General features: G+C 40.4%; 1 protein-coding gene across 1 annotated transcript in view; it reads left to right on the forward strand.

Moving 5' to 3' along the window:
- The first annotated feature begins 3,337 nt into the window (after positions 1-3,337).
- The window catches only part of slc6a1b (solute carrier family 6 member 1b), a 69,775-nt gene continuing 47,978 nt past the window's right edge, over positions 3,338-25,134 (forward strand). The window contains exons 1-10 of the mRNA XM_034166194.1: positions 3,338-3,728; positions 4,692-5,126; positions 5,394-5,525; positions 6,081-6,181; positions 6,654-6,763; positions 7,176-7,308; positions 7,871-8,005; positions 8,791-8,894; positions 10,605-10,729; positions 11,104-11,216. Of these exons, the coding sequence (XP_034022085.1) occupies positions 4,871-5,126; positions 5,394-5,525; positions 6,081-6,181; positions 6,654-6,763; positions 7,176-7,308; positions 7,871-8,005; positions 8,791-8,894; positions 10,605-10,729; positions 11,104-11,216 (1,209 nt within the window). The 5' untranslated portion in view covers positions 3,338-3,728; positions 4,692-4,870. The remainder of the gene's footprint in view (positions 3,729-4,691; positions 5,127-5,393; positions 5,526-6,080; positions 6,182-6,653; positions 6,764-7,175; positions 7,309-7,870; positions 8,006-8,790; positions 8,895-10,604; positions 10,730-11,103; positions 11,217-25,134) is intronic.

Consider the following 25,134-nt stretch of genomic DNA (forward strand, 5'->3'; position numbering starts at 1 on the left):
TATATATATATATATATATATATATATATATATATATATATAAAGGTATTTAATCTCTGCTTGTTTTCATGACTAAAACATTGTTTAGTTTAATCACCCAGCAGGACCATCGCTGGGTGATTTATTTCGATGTGGGAGTTCACATCTTCAAGAAGACTGTTCATTTGAGACGTTCCTCAAGGGTATGTCATTTTGGAAGACAGGGGACTAAGAAGATTATGAGCAGAGTTTTCAGTTTATCTCAAACACCAGGACTCTCTTTATTGGCTGTGACTCTCTTATCGTATTTATCGTATTTTGGGAGTTTGCACAGTCACTATCTGCTACTTTGTAGTGGCTGTATTAGATAGTACATTACAACACTTACTGACAGTCTGTTTACTATTCATGGTGGGCACAGCCCACTTAAAAATTAGCTTCAACAACTAATTTCTAACTGTAAAGTTAACTATGATAATAAACCAATAAACCACTAGAAAGCTTCACTGAAGCTACCACAAACCGCAAACTTTTATTATATGAATTTAACTTTGGCTTTCACAGTAGTTTGCATTCAACATATATTTATATTACAGAAAGTATTTCATGAATAAGCAATATTAAGAAAAAATACACATAGAAAATCATTCTAACAATCTGAAAAATGCTTTATTCTGGCTTGAACTCCCACTCCTCCATCTCCATGAGGTGATGATTGTTTCATTCATTCAGTAATGCAGTAATGTAATAAGTAATGTGCCTTTAAATCAACAACACTATTGCATGTTTGTTGCCCTGTTTTTCATAATAAAGCAAATTCTGTAACATTTCCCATGTCCAAATGAATGTTTTGCTGTAGGAATCCAGATGCTAATCCAGATGTGCACAAAATTTCTGTTCTTTCTTCTTTTTTCTTTTTTCTTTTTTTTGTCTATAACATATATGAAAACCATGACAGGTGAATGTGACACCAGAATGTCTCTATCAGACCTAAAGGGTTGGTGTGTGTACAAAAAATTACCTTCACGTCTTCAGTGTCAATCTGTTAGACCTCTATTAAAATAAATTACATAAAATTAAGAGGGATTTTTTTTTAAAGATGTCTGTTTCTACTCATGAGCTGATGGGTCCAAATATCCTTTTGGATGATGATTTATGGGTTGTTGGGTTTTTATTTGTTTCGTATTATTATTATTATTATTATTACTACTACAATGTTATCCACTGGATGGGAAAATACATGGGTTAAAAGGTTTGGATGGACTCATGCATGAGACACAGGACACAGCTTATCCAGATAAGGTGAGGTGTGGGAGCATGAGCTGGTGCTACACATTATCACATCCACGACACCGCAGAATATCCATTCCATCCCCACGTCTCAAAAGGAACCATCCATCTGCCACGAGGAGGTAAATCATGGCCATCTTCTTGGCCTTCTCCAGCTGCTGGGGTCCTCAACATGGAGGTACCTACATGCTGGATCATGTGCAGAGAAACATGCCACATGGCAGTACCCTGACAAAGGTACTGTTTGTGTGTGAATAGGAGAAATGTGAGGCATTGTTTTATACCTCTTGAGCGTATGCATCAGATGGGAAGAGTGTGACACATATGCAGTCCATTTACCATAACTGCTCAAGACAGCACAGGAGGGGTAGAAGACTTATGTTCATATAAGTCAAATTTAGTGTCCATTTTTGATCATTAAGATGAAGACACATTAATAAATTAAATCAACTCATTCTCCATGCTATTGATAGTGAGCAACATGAATATCGCTGTACTCCTGTTGCAGACAGATTTCATTCAAAGGCAAGTGTACATTGGGCTTCAACCAAGTTTCACATGTTTCCTCTCCTTTAAAACTCTGTTATTAACAATGGAGCAGGTCTCAGCCTCATTATAGCTAAATTCTGGGTCTATTAGTAAAGCAAAGGGTGAGCTGCCAGTGACCACATTAGTACCCTCTGTGCTTCTCTGTTGGTTTACTGCCAAGAACTAGTGCTTTGGGTACTGTTGGGTCAAAGCAACTGATTCTGTTCTCTGTCTCGCTGTCTGAGCTGCTGTCATTAAAAACTGACATGTGACCTGAATTTTGATTGATCACCATCTGTTGGACCACTAGACAACAACTCACCTGCCCAAGACAGCTGGCTTGAATGATACTGCTGAGCTACACTTCACATTGACTTAAAATAGGAACTTTTTAGAATCAGAGCTGTTCTGGACAGTGTTTTGCATGCTGTTTTGCATTTGCATCTGTTCTGCATTTTGGTAATTTGTACAACTACTTTGTTTTATGCTCTTTGCTATTGTTAGAATGGCCTAAACAGTGGGTCACCCCTCTGAGTCTGGTCTGCTTGAGGTTTCTTCCTGAAAAACACCAGAAACAGTTGTTCCTTACCACTGCCACCTATGTACTGCTCAGGGGGGGTTAGCAATGTTAGACCTTATCTGTGTGAAGCACACTGGGGCGATACTGCTGTAATTTGGGTCATATAAATAAACTGAACTGAATCAAATCATGTCTAACTGGTGTTCCAAATGTAAATGAACTATCAGGAGTGATTTATCTGTTTAGGAGACTTATGTGTATCTCATTGTGTAATGGATTTAGTCTTCATTTTTTTAATAGTCAAACTTCCAAACATCCTACATGATCACCATTGTGATTTTCCTAACCTACAACACCTACATTGTAAATCACTTGTAAAATACTCATATATGAATGCCAACAGTCATTCGTGATTTTTTTTTTTTTATGTTATGTCTTATATAACAAAGGAGTAGGGGTGGTGGACAAGTGGTTAGTGCACTTGGTTTCAGAGCACAAGATTCCTGGTTCAACCCCCATCCCTGTCACATTTCTCCATGTAATGTGGAGTTGAGTCAGGAAGGGCATCCAGCATAAAACTTGTGCCAATTCAACATGCAGATCCACCTTGGTTGGATTCACTGTGTCTTGAGTGAAAACAAGGGAGCAGCCGAAGGGGCTTACTTTTTACTCACACTCAAGGATTCAGCTTCAACTGGAAAAATTTCTCCACCTTTCAAACATCCTACAGGATCACCATTGTGGTTTTCTTGGCGTATTTTACCCATAAACCTAAACCTGTATTATAAATTGATTGTAAAATACCCAGATTTATGGACGCCAATTTTTTTTGATGAACTTTGGACATTCCAAGTTTGTTTTTCTTTTAATTGATCAAAAGCCCCATTTTAAGTGCCTATGGCCCCAATGCATCAGGCACAGAGAGAGAGAAAGAGAGAGAGAGAGAGAGAGAGAGAGAGAGAGAGAGAGAGAGAGAGAGAGAGAGAGAGAGAGAGAGAGAGAGAGAGAGAGTAGTTGCTGAAGTTTTTAAAAAGAGCCCTTGATGAGTATATAGGATATAAAACCTTGAGACAAGAGGATGGTCCTGTCTGGAAGCTGGTGCCGTCTGGCTGGTGGAAATGTTGGAGTTGGGGAGGGTCGACTTTGAGCTGACATTGAGGATCCTGCGCTCCATGTTCCATTCCTTTCCCCGTCTTGTCTCCCTTCCTTTCTTTCAGCACCACTCCTTTAAGGACAGCGCCCCGCTCTCACACGCGCACGTGTCCTCCGTCTTCCCTCCTCAAGATCTAAAGATCGAGTCCAAAAATTTCCACTTTCTTTTTGTAGCATAAACGTGACAGGAAGGAACGTAAAAATAAAAGCCTGATGTGCCCCTGAGGAACTCAAATCTGGCCAGGATCAGGACTATCGTGTAAGTAGATTACTTTATTATTATAGAGTTGTTTTGTGCTAATTTCAGTGTTACTGTTTTTGGCTACATTCATTAATGCGCACGGCTCACTTTTCATTTAAATTCATTTTCTTTATATCTGAATTATTATAAATGAATTTGTTCAGAAATATATGCAGTCGGTAGGTCCGATCACATTTACGCACACGGAGCGCGCTTCATACTTCATGCGTTCATCTATGACGCTCATTTTGTGAGAAGAAATAAATAAAGATACATTTTTTTTTTATCATAACCTCTTCGGATCTAGTTTTAAACAAATTAGACTTTCTTTATGCTGTAGACACACACAGACACACACACACACACACACACACATTATATATATATTATACATTATATATATATATATATATATATATATATATACATATATATATATATATATATATATATATATATATAATTTGTAATTGTTATAAAACTGCCTCAGACTGTTATAAAAGTACTTGATGAAATGTTTATTCCAGCTCTAAAGTGCAGTGATTTATTTTTTTAGGTGATTCCTTGGACACTTGGTCCCGTCTCTCTCCTAAGTGCCGTTTAATTGCTCTTCTGTTGTTGAGCGGTGAGAACTGGGTCGTTGACTTTAATGCTTAATAAATCAAGCCTGTAAATTTCTACAAACATTTATTCACTCGAGACATTTAAAACGTCTAACTGGAGGAAAAGCTTTGATTTGTCTGAGTTTGCGTATTTTTTCCGTTTGTTCTTACAAGCATATCTCATACAAAATGAAACCATGTGCATCAAATTTATTTTTAATTTTTTTTTACCAGTTAATTAAAAAAAATTAAAATGAATGCAGTCTTTCAAATTAGCAGAGAGGGATAGATACATTTGCAGATTCACTTTTATTTTATATAGAAAATTCAAGCTAAAGGTGTTAATTAATTTGACGTTTTTTCATATTTGTGTTTTTAGTGTCGCTCGCCGCCGGTGAGTTGCGTCTGTTTCTGCTCCATCACCTCCACCGCACGTCTTTTCTCGGTTGTCACCTGGGAGCTGTACGTAAAGGACGGCGAAACCGCGCTTTCTGCCTGAACCGGTGCTGAAATCCGCCCTTCTCCACTGGTCAGGACAATCCGACACCCGCAGTGACCATGGCCACCAACGGCACCAAAGCATCGGACGGACACGTCTTAACGGAGACCGTCAATGACGCGCCCGCCGCCATCAGCATCACGCCAAACGACAAACCCAAAACCTTGGTGGTTAAAGTGCAGAAAACGAAACAGGATCTTCCCGAGAGAGAAACGTGGGTTGGGAAATTTGACTTTCTTCTCTCTTGTGTTGGATACGCAATCGGACTTGGAAATGTCTGGAGATTTCCTTATTTATGTGGAAAAAACGGAGGAGGTAATCAGGAATTCTTGGCAACTTTCTTTTTGATTAAAGCACTTAAGAGGAATGCAAAGATCACGACGCACAAAAAAAAACTGCAAATTATCCTACGGAGGCTTAAAAAATGTTAATTATAATTAGCAACAGCTGTGCGTAATTGCGCGCAGAGATCTGTGGCGCAGCTTGCCGTGAACCAACACCAGTATCTTAATGGATTATGTTATGCGAATACTTTATGGTTTATCTTTACTTACACTCGTTTACCTCTCACTTCTTATTCAGGGGCCTTCTTGATTCCCTATTTTTTGACGCTCATATTTGCCGGCATGCCCCTGTTCTTTCTGGAGACGGCGCTCGGTCAGTATACATCTATCGGTGGGCTTGGAGTGTGGAAACTGGCCCCTATGTTCAAAGGTAAAATGTGATTTATGATGATTTTTATTCTCAGTGGTATTTATAAAATACTGTTAATATTGTGAAAATTAATATTATTCCTGAATTTATATAATTGTCACCTGATGTGTTGTTCAAGTTACACTTTTTCGAGTGAGGCAATATTAACCTCTCTATGGTTTTCACTTGCTGATATTTGAAACTGTATTTTTAAAATTATAGAGAATATTTTAACACTGTTTGAGTGTAGTTTAAGAAACACAACAGACAAACGTGCCAGGTTGGGTTTGAACTCAAAGGCTTTTGGTTAGGAGGCAACAGCACCGTCCTAGAGTGAGTTAAATCACACTGAATCCAAACTTACATGACTAACACTGAGGAATATTTAAAATACCATGCACGGTTTAACAATGGGAATGTTAAAACACTTTAATAGATTAAATCAACTCAGAAATGTTTGAGACTGAGACTTTAATGCTTCACTTTTTGCTGACCATGTCAAGCATAAATGATATTCTTTTCCTTTGCAGCCATGTCATTAATTAAATGTCTTTTTTTAACATCTGGCTGTTTCAGGTGTGGGCATGGCTGCAGCTATGCTTTCCTTCTGGCTCAATATCTATTACATTGTTATCATTTGCTGGGCTCTTTACTATCTGTACAACTCCTTCACTACTGTGAGTATAATCATATTAATATCCACGCTGCCCCTCCAGAATGTTAACCATATGTCCTGGATGTTCAATAACTTTTGAAAATTTGTTAGTCACAAACAGCACTCATTTTCATAGTTTAGTAACAAGGATTAAAAAAAAAAGTTTAAAATGCTTTTATTCCTGCCAGTAATTGATTTTTAGTTGTTCTTCTATTTTATGTGGCAGATATGTAGATCCTTTTCCAGGTTAGGCAACCATTAACAGAGTATGGCATTTATTACTTCCTTTCCCACATAATTAGTGTCTAACAAAAGGTATTGATAAATGCAGTTGACTGTGAGGCATTCACTCGTCTGAGAAAAGCATGAAATCTTATTGTCCCCAATGAGTATCTCGGACTTGGCTGCTCGACAGCCGTGGGATCCGGCAGTGGGACGATGGTTTGAGTAAAAAGAGCGGTCTGTGTGATTTTTCTTTTTCTTTACATTTTCAGGAGCTGCCATGGCAGACATGTGGTAACCCCTGGAACACGCCCAACTGCTACACCAACTACAGCATCACCCACACCAGCGACCTCACCAGCGCTGTGGTGGAGTTTTGGGAGTAAGCTGAACATAAGAGCGTGTTGATTGCAGCTCTCATGGTCTCAGAAGATTTAACAGCACACAAAGGTCATCAAAGCACCCATAATATAAAAATCAGGATATGACTGTTTTTGGAGCTGATGAGCCGAATACGCCACCAGAAGGGAAATTCCTGCATGCACATTGCATCAGACTAATCCCGAAAAGCACAAAAGCACCGACACAATGTGATCGCTTGCATGTGTGCATGCAGGCGGGACTTCCCCTGACTGTTAAACCATAAAAAGGCTTTTGGGAGGTTGAGGGGGGTTAAAATGAAAAAGAGAAGATTTTGTTCATATCCAGACACGTGTGCGCATGCCTGCTGCATGTAGGAGATTAAGGATCCATTTGTGCGGAGTACTAACACCATAATTCTTCTTTGCCTGTAGACGTAACGTGCACCAGATGACGGATGGTCTGGAAAAGCCCGGGGAGGTTCGAATCCCACTGGCGATTACACTCGCAATTGCATGGGTGCTCGTCTACTTCTGCATCTGGAAGGGGGTCAGCTGGACAGGCAAAGTAAGAATAAAGATAAGAAATATTGAGGAAAAAGCCCAGACTTGTCACTTGATCGATGATGATTGTCAGCTTTCTTGTTTTTGACACAGTTTCCATATTTCTTAACTTTTATTTTCACTTTGCACATCTTTGTTTCAAGCTGAATGAATAACTGTATCTACAGTATGTCTTACACAGTATGGGTGCAACACGCCTTCACCCCCCCTCTCCCAAGAAAACAAGCCCTTAGCGCTGTGCTTTCAAGTGATCTGAACTGACTCTGATCGTGCAGTGAAAAAAAAACTTCTGATAAAGGAAGGAAATAGTGCACTGGGAGAGTGCTGAACCCAACATGCTGAGGTCATTCTGCCTCTGGAGTGCAGCTGACTAGGTCAGAGTACTGTGCTGTGGGCAAGGCACTGCTGCACCATAACACTATTCATGACTGGGTGAATCACGGAGTCATTTTGCATTCTGTATAAGGCCTGTTAGTGTGCAAGAATCACATGAGGACCCTGTTAAAGACTGTGGACTATATGGGGTTCGAAAGGTTCCTTTGGCTCACAATCTGTACATCCCACAGGTGGTGTACTTCTCGGCCACATACCCTTACTTTATGCTCTTCATCCTGTTTTGCCGCGGCATCACTCTTCCCGGTGCCTTTGATGGGATCCTCTTCTACATCACACCGGACTTTAATAAACTTAAGGAGTCTGAGGTACAGTCAATCGCCACTTGGTGCTCTTTGTTTTTCTTCTGTGTGTGTGTGTGTATACAGTCTGTGTGGTGGTGGAGATTAGAGACTGGGAGATGACTTAAGGGCAGGGAAATTAGTTTAGTTCACAGTCAACCAAAGCAGCTGTAATAATTGGAAATAGGGACGTAGTGGTGATCTTGACAGCATGACCACGATCATGCTCTGGCAGACAGCCAGAGGTGCAAAGATCAGGACCTCCAGAAAACAACTTAAAATAAAAGTAACATAACGGAGATCAATTATTTTAATGCCTACTTAACACACTGTTTAACTCAGCAGCTTTATCAAGCAGATAGCTCAGTGGGATAGAAATATGTAGATCTGGGTTTGATTCCTGGTTTAAACTGCCTGTCTGTGTCCTTGGACAAGACATTTAATCTGCATTGTCCCAGTTCACCCAGCTGTAGATGGGTTCCAACCTTGACTGGGGAAGTAGCCTGTCCAGTAGAGGTGTTGACTTTCAATGGGCCTCAGGGCCTATATGTAGAACTTACTTTTTCTTCTCTTTATTGAGATCTGCCTACAAGCATGATGGGTTCCAATAAAAGCCTTTTTCACAAAGTCTCATGAAAATTATTGTATTTTTTTTTTATTTTTTTTAGTAATTGTGCTAATGCCTTGACAAATTAACATAACAATGACGGTTATAAATCCTTGTCCTTTTACTGTAACAAGAATCAGTTTTGTTCAGCACCAGCTTCACTGCTGTAAATGTTTAAATGAACTTTCTGATCTGCATATGTCAGGTGTGGTTGGACGCTGCCACTCAGATCTTCTTTTCCTACGGACTGGGATTAGGTTCTCTGATTGCTCTGGGCAGCTACAATCCCTTCCACAACAATGTGTACCGGTAGGTGATAAACAATAAATCGCAGTTAATGATGACTTTCTTAGTAGAGAGGATTTATGGATTTGGATACAATTCAGATGAGTCCTTTGTTTAGCCAGGGGTTCTCAATCTTGGTCCTTGGAACCTACAGTAGTGACATTTTCTATATATCCCTGATCTACCTGATCATGTGCAATTAGAGCAGGGACAAATCAAAAAAGTGCAGCACTTTAGGTCCAGGATTAAGAACCACTGGACTAATACATGTGTTTATGTATCACTGAAGTCATTAATTTATGCTTTTTTATTGAAAGTGTTTTTTTTCCACTTCCCTATTATTATGTTGTTGTATTTGCATAAGATGCTTTCTAATTATGGACTGTTTGAGGCCCCAGCTGGGTGACATTCTAAATCTTGCTTTTGGCCTCTGTTTGACACTCGCATACATAGGCGGAACTAAGGTGAGGCTTGATGGGGCTCTACCCCACCCCCCACTCTTGCTCCCACTGCTACCTCCACCATAACTCCACCAGAAAATTCACAGTTATACTTCAAAATCCTGATTTCAGTCTCACCTCCTCACCACTGTCACCACTTTCAGGCTAATTGTCCTATAGCACCCATTTTCTATATGACACATAAGCTATTGTTTATGCACTGCACTGGGATTGCCTTCACATTACTCATATAATCCAAGTTTAATTTATTATTATTATCATGTTTGCTGTGCTAGCATGATTAAAAACAGATAAAAAGAATTTTGTCTCAATCCCATTTGTCATTTAATGAGAACTGTGTGTTGTGTTTCTACTGTTGTGCCTGTAAGTTTTCCATAATTTTCCAAATTTATCTTTCTGTCCTGTCAGAAGGGAAATTGATGTGATTTCATATAACTACTAATAATAATTACTGTTGTTGGTTCTGTCCATTACATATTATACATGTTAATTAGCAGCATGAATGCAGCAGGGATTTCAAATTCACTTTAAAATACATATGTCTGGATTGGATGATTTCTGTGGCAGATGCGGGAAGGACTCTGCTGTAGGAACAGATCCAACAAGTGGCTCGAGGACCACCCCACCCTACCCCCCACCCCCCGACAGTGGACTGGATGCCTGAATGGACTCTCGTCAATTGTTGTTGTGTTATGCTCTGTATTGTAAATCATTTTGGTAGAATGGCTTATAAGCAGATGGTCACCCTTTTGATTCTGGTCTGCTTGAGGTTTCTTCCTCAATATCACCACTGTCACCTGTGTGCTTGTGCTAGGGGTTGGTAAGGTTAACTTTACTTGTGTGACGTGCCTTGAGGCAGCTGTGCTGTGATTTGGTGCGATATAAACTAATTAATTTAAATTAATTAAATTAATATTTGCACAATTACTACAAATTCATCAGAAAATACTGCCCCAAACTAGCAGCACAAAGAAAAAAAAATCAGGAGCCGCTTTGACTCACAAACATTTCCTTTGCTCCAGCGAATAACACTTCAGGGTAAAAAGCAGTTATTTATGGGAAGCTACTGCAAATCTTCTGCAGTGAAACTGCTTTCTGCCATTTTCCAACGAGCAGGTCAATATAAATGTATTCAGCTGCTGGAGCAAACAAAATGGCTTTCGGTGCCCTCCCCCCCAAATCCGTTTCGACAATGTGTGAAATGTGTGACGGGTTGATAAGGGACTGATACAGGCATGACAATGGCTGCCTTCTGTTGTATCTCCCCCCGCAGAGATTCTATCATTGTCTGCTGCATCAACTCCTTTACCAGCATGTTTGCTGGTTTTGTCATCTTCTCCATCGTGGGATTCATGGCACATGTAACAAAGAGGCCCATCGCCGACGTGGCAGCCTCAGGTAATTGCAATCAATCCCAAAATCTCAACAGCGGCAATAGGTATTGTGAGAGTCTCGCAAACCTGCAGAAATTAGGACTCACTGGAATCAAGATTTTTTTTAAATTCATTTACTTGTTTGTGTGTGTCATAAAGGGAAGACAGTACCACAAAAACATCTTATGTAATTTGTAAAAATTGGAATCATTTAACGATTTCAGGTAAATGCTTCAAATGTAATTCATGATTCAAACTATAAATTGCTTCATTGCAAGAAACTTTTCTAACACCAAATTATTCTCAGAAAAGATACAGATGTTTGCAGTGTTCAGCATGGCCGTACCTTTCATTTTCATTAATGAGAAGCATGTTTTATTGTGTGCTGTCTCGTGTCAGGACCTGGCCTGGCATTTCTGGCTTATCCCGAGGCGGTCACCCAACTACCCATCTCTCCCCTCTGGGCTATACTCTTCTTCTCCATGTTGCTGATGCTGGGGATTGACAGCCAGGTAAAACACATCAAAACCAAAATTAGGTGGACAGGCAATAATTACTGTTGCCAAGAAATACAGCATGTTAGTTAAGAATTTAAAAAGTACATTTCTGACATTTGTAAAGCAGGATGAAACTTTAATACAGTGTGATATTCCTGTAAAAACAAATAGTCAACCTCAGTTTATGTTTTCTACATTGTATAATTCTGAAGTTAAAGGTATAGTCCCTTTTGATTGTACATCACAACATGGATTTTCTCCTGCAGATCATAATTTTGTTATTTGGAATTCAAAATATTACACAATGCTAAAATACCCTCGGCTGTATGAGCACTGTGTTCTTTATAATTTGCAATTGTTTATTTAATTATTCAGATCCTATTGTCTTACATACAGTTTGTACATGTTGAAATCAAATCATCATTTGTTTATGTTGTGCAAATCAAGGAATATTTGTAGATCACCCTCTGTGCATTTGCAGGTATTAATGAGACAAATTGAATTCCATAAGAAGTTAGCTTTGAGATAGCGAAAATTAGCGTGCAAGCTAACATCCGCAAAATGTCTTGTAAATGACTGTCGAAGTGTTATCAAGTTACAAAAACAGCGTTTAGTCGTAGAAGTGTTTATTTATCAGTAACATTTGCATAATATACCAGAAACGTAGTTGTTAGCAAGTAGCTACACCAGGAAGTGACATCACCATGCTAACCTCCGCAAAATGTCTTATAAATAAGTTCAAAGGTGTTGTTAGGTTCCAAAAACAGTGTTTTCAGTTTTAGAAGTGTTTATTTCTCGCTAGCCTTTACATAACATATGAGAAACATGTATATAAACACACAAAACAAAGCAGTTGTGAGGAGACCAGCGGCCAACGTCATGGTGCAGCTCTACTCTGATTGGCTGTCGCCCGCGTCACTCAAACATGAAACGGATGAGATTGAAACAGAATAGGACTTTTTAAACTCTTAAAATATATCAAGGTTAGCTTTCTTTGAACTTGTCCAAGCTGTGCCCCTAGAATGTTCCCTGTGAATTTCAAGAGTCTGGCAGTAATAGGACTGGACTTATGCTGAGCACAGACAGATGGACAGAGGGACGGACGGACGGATGGGTGGACGAAAGGCCTTCGCAATACCCGATGGCCATATTTGATGGCCTCGGAAAAAGGATTCACAATCTTATACAACCCCTGACAAAAATTATGGAATCACCGGCCTCGGAGGATGTTCATTCAGTTGTTTAATTTTGTAGAAAAAAAGCAGATCACAGACATGACACAAAACTAAAGTCATTTCAAATGGCAACTTTCTGGCTTTAAGAAACACTATAAGAAATCAAGAAAAAAAGATTGTGGCAGTCAGTAACGGTTACTTTTTTAGACCAAGCAGAGGAAAAACATATGGAATCACTCAATTCTGAGGAAAAAATTATGGAATCACCCTGTAAATTTTCATCCCCAAAACTAACACCTGCATCATATCAGATCTGCTCGTTAGTCTGCATCTAAAAAGGAGTGAACACACCTTGGAGAGCTGTTGCACCAAGTGGACTGACATGAATCATGGCTCCAACACGAGAGATCAATCAATCAATCAACTTTTTTCTTGTATAGCGCCAAATCACAACAAACAGTTGCCCCAAGGCGCTCCACATTGCAAGGCAAGGCCGTACAATAATTATGAAACACAGTCTACGTCTAAAGCAACATAACCAAGGGATGGTCCAGGGTCACCCGATCCAGCCCTAACTATAAGCCTTAGCGAAAAGGAAAGTTTTAAGCCTAATCTTAAAAGTAGAGAGGGTATCTGTCTCCCTGATCTGAATTGGGAGCTGGTTCCACAGGAGAGGAGCCTGAAAGCTGAAGGCTCTGCCTCCCATTCTACTCTTACAAACCCTAGGAACTACAAGTAAGCCCGCAGTCTGAGAGCGAAGCACTCTAATGGGGTAATATGGTACTACGAGGTCCCTAAGATAAGATGGGACCTGATTATTCAAAACCTTATAAGTAAGAAGAAGAATTTTAAATTCTATTCTAGCATTAACAGGAAGCCAATGAAGGGAGGCCAACACGGGTGAGATATGCTCTCTCCTGCTAGTCCCCGTCAGTACTCTAGCTGCAGCATTCTGAACCAACTGAAGGCTTTTTAGGGAACTTTTAGGACAACCTGATAATAATGAATTACAATAGTCCAGCCTAGAGGAAATAAATGCATGAATTAGTTTTTCAGCATCACTCTGAGACAAGACCTTTCTGATTTTAGAGATATTGCGTAAATGCAAAAAGGCAGTCCTACATATTTGTTTAATATGCGCTTTGAATGACATATCCTGATCAAAAATAACTCCAAGATTTCTCACAGTATTACTAGAGATCAGGGAAATGCCATCCAGAGTAACGATCTGGTTAGACACCATGCTTCTAAGATTTCTGGGGCCAAGTACAATAACTTCAGTTTTATCTGAGTTTAAAAGCAGGAAATTAGAGGTCATCCATGTCTTTATGTCTGTAAGACAATCCTGCAGTTTAGCTAATTGGTGCGTATCCTCTGGCTTCATGGATAGATAAAGCTGGGTATCATCTGCGTAACAATGAAAATTTAAGCAATACCGTCTAATAATACTGCCCAAGGGAAGCATGTATAAAGTGAATAAAATTGGTCCTAGCACAGAACCTTGTGGAACTCCATAATTAACTTTAGTCTGTGAAGAAGATTCCCCATTTACATGAACAAACTGTAATCTATTAGACAAATATGATTCAAACCACCGCAGCGCAATGCCTTTAATACCTATGACATGCTCTAATCTCTGTAATAAAATTTTATGGTCAACAGTATCAAAAGCAGCACTGAGGTCCAACAGAACAAGCACAGAGATAAGTCCACTGTCCGAAGCCATAAGAAGATCATTTGTAACCTTCACTAATGCTGTTTCTGTACTATGATGAATTCTAAAACCTGACTGAAACTCTTCAAATAGACCATTCCTCTGCAGGTGATCAGTTAGCTGTTTTACAACTACCCTCTCAAGAATCTTTGAGAGAAAAGGAAGGTTGGAGATTGGCCTATAATTAGCTAAGATAGCTGGGTCAAGTGATGGCTTTTTAAGTAATGGTTTAATTACTGCCACCTTAAAGGCCTGTGGTACATAACCAACTAACAAAGATAGATTGATCATATTTAAGATTGAAGCATTAAATAATGGTAGGACTTCCTTGAGCAGCCTGGCAGGAATGGGGTCTAATAAGCATGTTGATGGTTTGGATGAAGTAACTAATGAAAATAACTCAGACAGAACAATCGGAGAGAAAGAGTCTAACCAAATACCGGCATCACTGAAAGCAGCCAAAGATAACGATACATCTTTGGGATGGTTATGAGTAATTTTTTCTCTAATAGTCAAAATTTTGTTAGCAAAGAAAGTCATGAAGTCATTACTAGTTAAAGTTAATGGAATACTCAGCTCAATAGAGCTCTGACTCTTTGTCAGCCTGGCTACAGTGCTGAAAAGAAACCTGGGGTTGTTCTTATTTTCTTCAATTAGTGATGAGTAGAAAGATGTCCTAGCTTCACGAAGGGCTTTCTTATAGAGCAACAAACTCTTTTTCCAGGCTAAGTGAAGATCTTCTAAATTAGTGAGACGCCATTTCCTCTCCAACTTACGGGTTATCAGCTTTAAGCTACGAGTTTGTGAGTTATACCACGGAGTCAGACACTTCTGATTTAAAGCTCTCTTTTTCAGAGGAGCTACAGCATCCAAAGTTGTCTTCAATGAGGATGTAAAACTATTGACAAGATACTCTAACTCCCTTACAGAGTTTAGGTAGCTACTCTGCTCTGTGTTGGTATATGACATTAGAGAACATAAAGAAGGAATCATATCCTTAAACCTAGTTACAGCGCTTTCTGAAAGACTTCTAGTGTAATGAAACTTATTCCCCACTGCAGGGTAGTCCATCAGGGTAAATGTAAATGTTATTAAAAAATGATCAGACAAAAGGGAGTTTTCAGGGAATACTGTTAAGTCTTCTATTTCCATACCATAAGTCAGAACAAGATCTAAAATATGATTAAAGTGGTGGGTGGACTCATTTACTTTTTGAGCAAAGCCGATAGAGTCTAATAATAGATTAAATGCAGTGTTGAGGCTGTCATTCTCAGCATCTGTGTGGATGTTAAAATCGCCCACTATAATTATCTTATCTGAGCTAAGCACTAAGTCAGACAAAAGGTCTGAAAATTCACAGAGAAACTCACAGTAACGACCAGGTGGACGATAGATAATAACAAATAAAACTGGTTTTTGGGACTTCCAATTTGGATGGACAAGACTAAGAGACAAGCTTTCAAATGAATTAAAGCTCTGTCTAGGTTTTTGATTAATTAATAAGCTGGAATGGAAGATTGCTGCTAATCCTCCGCCCCGGCCCATGCTACGAGCATTCTGACAGTTAGTGTGACTCGGGGGTGTTGACTCATTTAAACTAACATATTCATCCTGCTGTAACCAAGTTTCTGTTAGGCAGAATAAATCAATACGTTGATCAATTATTATATCATTTACCAACAGGGACTTAGAAGAAAGAGACCTAATGTTTAATAGACCACATTTAACTGTTTTAGTCTGTGGTGCAATTGAAGGTGCTATATTATTTTTTCTTTTTGAATTTTTATGCTTAAATAGATTTTTGCTGGTTATTGGTGGTCTGGGAGCAGGCACCATCTCTACGGGGATGGGGTAATAGGGGGATGGCAGGGGGAGAGAAGCTGCAGAGAGGTGTATAAGACCACAGCTCTGCCTCCTGGTCCCAACGCTAGACAGTCACAGTTTGGAGGATCCTAAAAAATTGGCCAGATTTCTAGAAATGAGAGCTGCTCCCTCTAAAGTGGGATGGATGCCGTCTCTCCTAACAAGACCAGGTTTTCCCCTTAAGCTTTGCCAATTATCAATGAAGCCCACCTCATTTTTTGGACACCACTCAGACAGCCAGCAATTCAAGGAGAACATGCGGCTAAACATGTCACTCCCGGTCTGATTGGGGAGGGGCCCAGAGAAAACAACAGAGTCCGACATTGTTTTTGCAAAGTTACACATCGATTCAATGTTAATTTTAGTGACCTCCGATTGGCGTAACCGAGTGTCATTACTGCCGACGTGAATTACAATCTTACCAAATTTACGCTTAGCCTTAGCCAGCAATTTCAAATGTCCTTCGATGTCGCCTGCTCTGGCCCCCGGAAGACAATTGACAATGGTTGCTGGTGTCGCTAACTTCACATTTCTCAAAACAGAGTCGCCAATAACCAGAGTTGGATCCTCGGCGAGTGTATCGTCGAGTGGGGAAAAACGGTTAGAGATGTGAACGGGTTGACGGTGTACACGGGGCTTCTGTTTAGGGCTACGCTTCCTCCTCACAGTCACCCAATCAGCCTGCCTTCCCGACTGCACGGGGTCTGCCAGGGGGGAACTAACGGCGGCTAAGCTACCTTGGTCCGCACCGACTACAGGGGCCTGGCTAGCTGTAGAATTTTCCATGGTGCGGAGCCGAGCCTCCAATTCGCCCAGCCTGGCCTCCAAAGCTACGAATAAGCTGCACTTATTACAAGTACCGTTACTGCTAAAAGAGGCCGAGGAATAACTAAACATTTCACACCCAGAGCAGAAAAGTACGGGAGAGACAGGAGAAGCCGCCATGCTAAAACGGCTAAGAGCTAGTAGCTACGCTAAGCTAGCGGATTCCCAAACAGGGAATCCGACACTAGACAGGCTGTGGAGCAGCACAGGTAACGCACGACAACAGCGCCAAAATAAAAATAAAAATCCACTAGACAGGCTGTGGAGCAGCACAGGTAACGCACAACAACAGTGCTAAAAAATAAAATAAAAATAAAAATCCACAGGACAGGCTGTGGAGCAGCACAGGCAACGCACGACAACAGTGCTAAAACAAAATAAAAATCCACTAGACAGGCTGTGGAGCAGCACAGGTAACGCACGACAACAGTGCTAAAAAATAAAAATAAAAATCCACTAGACAGGCTGTGGAGCAGCACAGGCAACGCACGACAACAGTGCTAAAACAAAATAAAAATCCACTGGACAGGCTGTGGAGCAGCACAGGTAACGCACAACAACAGTGCTAAATCAAAATCCACTGGACAGGCTGTGGAGCAGCACAGGTAACGCACGACAACAGTGCTAAAACAAAATAAAAATCCACTGGACAGGCTGTGGAGCAGCACAGGCTAACGCACAACAACAGTGCTAAATCAAAAATCCACTGGACAGGCTGTGGAGCAGCACAGGTAACGCACGACAACAGTGCTATAATAAAAATCCACTGACAGGCTGTGGAGCAGCACAGGTAACGCCAACAACAGTGCTAAAACAAAATAAAATCCACTGGACAGGCTGTGGAGCAGCACAGGCAACGCACGACAACAGTGCTAAAATAAAAATAAAAATCCACTGGACAGGCTGTGGAGCAGCACAGGTAACGCACAACAACAGTGCTAAAAAATAAAATAAAATCCACTGAACAGGCTGTGGAGCAGCACAGGTAACAGCACGACAACAGTGCTAAAAATAAATAAAAATCCACTGAACAGGCTGTGGAGCAGCACAGGTAACGACATGACAACAGCGCTAAAATAAAATAAAAATCCACTGAACAGGCTGTGGAGCAGCACAGGTAACACACGACAACAGTGCTAAAAAATAAAATAAAAATCCACTGAACAGGCTGTGGAGCAGCACAGGTAACACACGACAACAGTGCTAAAAAATAAAATAAAAATCCACTGAACAGGCTGTGGAGCAGCACAGGTAACACATGACAACAGTGCTAAAAATAAAATAAAAATCCACTGAACAGGCTGTGGAGCAGCACAGGTAACACACGACAACAGTGCTAAAAAATAAAATAAAAATCCACTGAACAGGCTGTGGAGCAGCACAGGTAACGCACGACAACAATGCTAAAACAAAATAAAAATCCACTAGACAGGCTGTGGAGCAGCACAGGTAACGCACAACAACAGTGCTAAAAAATAAAATAAAAATAAAAATCCACTGGACAGGCTGTGGAGCAGCACAGGCAACGCACGACAACAGTGCTAAAACAAAATAAAAATCCACTAGACAGGCTGTGGAGCAGCACAGGTAACGCACAACAACAGTGCTAAAAAATAAAATAAAAATAAAAATCCACTGGACAGGCTGTGGAGCAGCACAGGCAACGCACGACAACAGTGCTAAAACAAAATAAAAATCCACTAGACAGGCTGTGGAGCAGCACAGGTAACGCACGACAACAGCGCCAAACAAAAATCCACTGGACAGGCTGTGGAGCAGCACAGGTAACACACGACAACAGTGGTAAAAAATAAAATAAAAATCCACTAGACAGGCTGTGGAGCAGCACAGGTAACACACGACAACAGTGCTAAAAAAAAATAAATAAATAAAATAAAAATCAAAATCCACTGGACAGGCTGTGGAGCAGCACAGGTAACACACGACAACAGTGCCAAAAAATAAAATAAAAATCCACTGAACAGGCTGTGGAGCAGCGCAGGTAACACACGACAACAGTGCCAAAAAATAAAATAAAAATCCACTGAACAGGCTGTGGAGCAGCACAGGTAACACACGACAACAGTGCTAAAAAAAATAAATAAAATAAAATCAAAATCAAAATCCACTGGACAGGCTGTGGAGCAGCACAGGTAACACACGACAACAGTGCTAAAAAATAAAATAAAAATCCACTGAACAGGCTGTGGAGCAGCACAGGTAACACACGACAACAGTGCTAAAAATAAAATAAAAATCCACTGAACAGGCTGTGGAGCAGCACAGGTAACGCACGACAACAGTGCTAAAAAATAAAATAAAAATAAAAATCCACTGGACAGGCTGTGGAGCAGCACAGGCAACGCACGACAACAGTGCTAAAACAAAATAAAAATCCACTAGACAGGCTGTGGAGCAGCACAGGTAACGCACGACAACAGCGCCAAACAAAAATCCACTGGACAGGCTGTGGAGCAGCACAGGTAACACACGACAACAGTGGTAAAAAATAAAATAAAAATCCACTAGACAGGCTGTGGAGCAGCACAGGTAACACACGACAACAGTGCTAAAAAAAAATAAATAAATAAAATAAAAATCAAAATCCACTGGACAGGCTGTGGAGCAGCACAGGTAACACACGACAACAGTGCCAAAAAATAAAATAAAAATCCACTGAACAGGCTGTGGAGCAGCGCAGGTAACACACGACAACAGTGCCAAAAAATAAAATAAAAATCCACTGAACAGGCTGTGGAGCAGCACAGGTAACACACGACAACAGTGCTAAAAAAAAAAAATAAAATAAAATCAAAATCAAAATCCACTGGACAGGCTGTGGAGCAGCACAGGTAACACACGACAACAGTGCTAAAAAATAAAATAAAAATCCACTGAACAGGCTGTGGAGCAGCACAGGTAACACACGACAACAGTGCTAAAAAATAAAATAAAAATCCACTGAACAGGCTGTGGAGCAGCACAGGTAACGCACGACAACAGTGCTAAAAATAAAATAAAAATCCACTGGACAGGCTGTGGAGCAGCACAGGCAACGCACGACAACAGCGCTAAAATAAAATAAAAATCCACTGAACAGGCTGTGGAGCAGCACAGGTAACACACGACAACAGTGCTAAAAAATAAAATAAAAATCCACTGAACAGGCTGTGGAGCAGCACAGGTAACACACGACAACAGTGCTAAAAAATAAAATAAAAATCCACTGAACAGGCTGTGGAGCAGCACAGGCAACGCACGACAACAGTGCTAAAACAAAATAAAAATCCACTAGACAGGCTGTGGAGCAGCACAGGTAACGCACGACAACAGCGCCAAACAAAAATCCACTGGACAGGCTGTGGAGCAGCACAGGTAACACACGACAACAGTGGTAAAAAATAAAATAAAAATCCACTAGACAGGCTGTGGAGCAGCACAGGTAACACACGACAACAGTGCCAAAAAATAAAATAAAAATCCACTGAACAGGCTGTGGAGCAGCGTAGGTAACACACGACAACAGTGCCAAAAAATAAAATAAAAATCCACTGAACAGGCTGTGGAGCAGCACAGGTAACACACGACAACAGTGCTAAAAAAAAAAAAAATAATAAAATAAAAATCAAAATCCACTGGACAGGCTGTGGAGCAGCACAGGTAACACATGACAACAGTGCTAAAAAATAAAATAAAAATCCACTGAACAGGCTGTGGAGCAGCACAGGTAACACATGACAACAGTGCTAAAAAATAAAATAAAAATCCACTGAACAGGCTGTGGAGCAGCACAGGTAACACACGACAACAGTGCCAAAAAATAAAATAAAAATCCACTGAACAGGCTGTGGAGCAGCGTAGGTAACACACGACAACAGTGCCAAAAAATAAAATAAAAATCCACTGAACAGGCTGTGGAGCAGCACAGGTAACACACGACAACAGTGCTAAAAAAAAAAAATAATAATAAAATAAAAATCAAAATCCACTGGACAGGCTGTGGAGCAGCACAGGTAACACATGACAACAGTGCTAAAAAAAAAATAAAAATCCACTGAACAGGCTGTGGAGCAGCACAGGTAACACATGACAACAGTGCTAAAAAATAAAATAAAAATCCACTGAACAGGCTGTGGAGCAGCACAGGTAACACATGACAACAGTGCTAAAAATAAAATAAAAATCCACTGAACAGGCTGTGGAGCAGCACAGGTAACGCACGACAACAATGCTAAAACAAAATAAAAATCCACTAGACAGGCTGTGGAGCAGCACAGGTAACGCACAACAACAGTGCTAAAAATAAAATAAAAATAAAAATCCACTGGACAGGCTGTGGAGCAGCACAGGTAACACACGACAACAGTGGTAAAAAATAAATAAAAATCCACTAGACAGGCTGTGGAGCAGCACAGGTAACACACGACAACAGTGGTAAAAAATAAAATAAAAATCCACTAGACAGGCTGTGGAGCAGCACAGGTAACACACGACAACAGTGCTAAAAAAAAAAAAAATAATAAATAAAAATCAAAATCCACTGGACAGGCTGTGGAGCAGCACAGGTAACACATGACAACAGTGCTAAAAAATAAAATAAAAATCCACTGAACAGGCTGTGGAGCAGCACAGGTAACACATGACAACAGTGCTAAAAAATAAAATAAAAATCCACTGAACAGGCTGTGGAGCAGCACAGGTAACACATGACAACAGTGCTAAAAAATAAAATAAAAATCCACTGAACAGGCTGTGGAGCAGCACAGGTAACGCACGACAACAATGCTAAAACAAAATAAAAATCCACTAGACAGGCTGTGGAGCAGCACAGGTAACGCACGACAACAGTGCTAAAAAATAAAATAAAAATAAAAATCCACTGGACAGGCTGTGGAGCAGCACAGGTAACACATGACAACAGTGCTAAAAAATAAAATAAAAATCCACTGAACAGGCTGTGGAGCAGCACAGGTAACACACGACAACAGTGCTAAAAAATAAAATAAAAATCCACTGAACAGGCTGTGGAGCAGCACAGGTAACGCACGACAACAATGCTAAAACAAAATAAAAATCCACTAGACAGGCTGTGGAGCAGCACAGGTAACGCACGACAACAGTGCTAAAACAAAATAAAAATCCACTGAACAGGCTGTGGAGCAGCACAGGTAACACACGACAACAGTGCTAAAAAATAAAATAAAAATCCACTGAACAGGCTGTGGAGCAGCACAGGTAACGCACGACAACAATGCTAAAACAAATAAAAATCCACTAGACAGGCTGTGGAGCAGCACAGGTAACGCACAACAACAGTGCTAAAAAATAAAATAAAATAAAAATCCACTGGACAGGCTGTGGAGCAGCACAGGTAACACACGACAACAGTGGTAAAAAATAAAATAAAAATCCACTAGACAGGCTGTGGAGCAGCACAGGTAACACACGACAACAGTGGTAAAAAATAAAATAAAAATCCACTAGACAGGCTGTGGAGCAGCACAGGTAACACACGACAACAGTGCTAAAAAAAAAAAAAAATAATAAAATAAAAATCAAAATCCACTGGACAGGCTGTGGAGCAGCACAGGTAACACATGACAACAGTGCTAAAAAATAAAATAAAAATCCACTGAACAGGCTGTGGAGCAGCACAGGTAACACATGACAACAGTGCTAAAAAATAAAATAAAAATCCACTGAACAGGCTGTGGAGCAGCACAGGTAACACATGACAACAGTGCTAAAAAATAAAATAAAAATCCACTGAACAGGCTGTGGAGCAGCACAGGTAACGCACGACAACAATGCTAAAACAAAATAAAAATCCACTAGACAGGCTGTGGAGCAGCACAGGTAACGCACGACAACAGTGCTAAAAAATAAAATAAAAATAAAAATCCACTGGACAGGCTGTGGAGCAGCACAGGTAACACATGACAACAGTGCTAAAAAATAAAATAAAAATCCACTGAACAGGCTGTGGAGCAGCACAGGTAACACACGACAACAGTGCTAAAAAATAAAATAAAAATCCACTGAACAGGCTGTGGAGCAGCACAGGTAACGCACGACAACAAGTGCTAAAAATAAAATAAAAATCCACTAGACAGGCTGTGGAGCAGCACAGGTAACACACGACAACAGTGCTAAAAATAAAATAAAAATCCACTGGACAGGCTGTGGAGCAGCACAGGTAACGCACGACAACAATGCTAAAACAAAATAAAAATCCACTAGACAGGCTGTGGAGCAGCACAGGTAACGCACGACAACAGTGCTAAAACAAAATAAAAATCCACTAGACAGGCTGTGGAGCAGCACAGGTAACACACGACAACAGTGGTAAAAAATAAAATAAAAATCCACTAGACAGGCTGTGGAGCAGCACAGGTAACACACGACAACAGTGCTAAAAAAAAAAAAATAATAAAATAAAAATCAAAATCCACTGGACAGGCTGTGGAGCAGCACAGGTAACACATGACAACAGTGCTAAAAAATAAAATAAAAATCCACTGAACAGGCTGTGGAGCAGCACAGGTAACACATGACAACAGTGCTAAAAAATAAAATAAAAATCCACTGAACAGGCTGTGGAGCAGCACAGGTAACACACGACAACAGTGCTAAAAAATAAAATAAAAAATCCACTGAACAGGCTGTGGAGCAGCACAGGTAACACACGACAACAGTGCTAAAAAATAAAATAAAAATCCACTGAACAGGCTGTGGAGCAGCACAGGTAACACACGACAACAGTGCTAAAAAATAAAATAAAAATCCACTGAACAGGCTGTGGAGCAGCACAGGTAACACACGACAACAGTGCTAAAAAATAAAATAAAATCCACTGAACAGGCTGTGGAGCAGCACAGGTAACACACGACAACAGTGCTAAAAAATAAAATAAAATCCACTGGAACAGGCTGTGGAGCAGCACAGGTAACACACGACAACAGTGCTAAAAAATAAAATAAAATCCACTGACAGGCTGTGGAGCAGCACAGGTAACACACGACAACAGTGCTAAAAAATAAAATAAAAATCCACTGAACAGGCTGTGGAGCAGCACAGGTAACGCACGACAACAGTGCTAAAAAATAAAATAAAAATAAAAATCCACTGGACAGGCTGTGGAGCAGCACAGGCAACGCACGACAACAGTGCTAAAACAAAATAAAAATCCACTAGACAGGCTGTAGAGCAGCACAGGTAACGCACGACAACAGCGTCAAACAAAAATCCACTGGACAGGCTGTGGAGCAGCACAGGTAACACACGACAACAGTGGTAAAAAATAAAATAAAAATCCACTAGACAGGCTGTGGAGCAGCACAGGTAACACACGACAACAGTGCTAAAAAAAATAAATAAAATAAAATAAAAATCAAAATCCACTGGACAGGCTGTGGAGCAGCACAGGTAACACACGACAACAGTGCCAAAAAATAAAATAAAAATCCACTGAACAGGCTGTGGAGCAGCACAGGTAACGCACGACAACAGTGCCAAAAAATAAAATAAAAATCCACTGAACAGGCTGTGGAGCAGCGCAGGTAACACACGACAACAGTGCTAAAAAATAAAATAAAAATCCACTGAACAGGCTGTGGAGCAGCACAGGTAACGCACGACAACAGTGCCAAAAAACAAAACAAAAATCCACTGAACAGGCTGTGGAGCAGCGCAGGTAACACACGACAACAGTGCCAAAAAATAAAATAAAAATCCACTGGACAGGCTGTGGAACAGCACAGGTAACGCACGACAACAGTGCTAAAAAATAAAATAAAAATCCACTGAACAGGCTGTGGAGCAGCACAGGTAACGCACGACAACAGTGCTAAAAATAAAATAAAAATCCACTGGACAGGCTGTGGAGCAGCACAGGTAACGCACGACAACAGTGCTAAAAATAAAATAAAAATCCACTGAACAGGCTGTGGAGCAGCACAGGTAACGCACGACAACAGTGCTAAAAATAAAATAAAAATCCACTGGACAGGCTGTGGAACAGCACAGGTAACGCACGACAACAGTGCTAAAAAATAAAATAAAAATCCACTGAACAGGCTGTGGAGCAGCACAGGTAACGCACGACAACAGTGCTAAAAATAAAATAAAAATCCACTGGACAGGCTGTGGAGCAGCACAGGCAACGCACGACAACAGCGCTAAAATAAAATAAAAATCCACTGAACAGGCTGTGGAGCAGCACAGGTAACGCACGACAACAGCGCTAAAATAAAATAAAAATCCACTGAACAGGCTGTGGAGCAGCACAGGTAACACATGACAACAGTGCTAAAAAATAAAATAAAAATCCACTGAACAGGCTGTGGAGCAGCACAGG

This window comes from Thalassophryne amazonica, chromosome 3, assembly GCF_902500255.1.
Source record: "Thalassophryne amazonica chromosome 3, fThaAma1.1, whole genome shotgun sequence".
NCBI lineage: Eukaryota > Metazoa > Chordata > Actinopteri > Batrachoidiformes > Batrachoididae > Thalassophryne > Thalassophryne amazonica.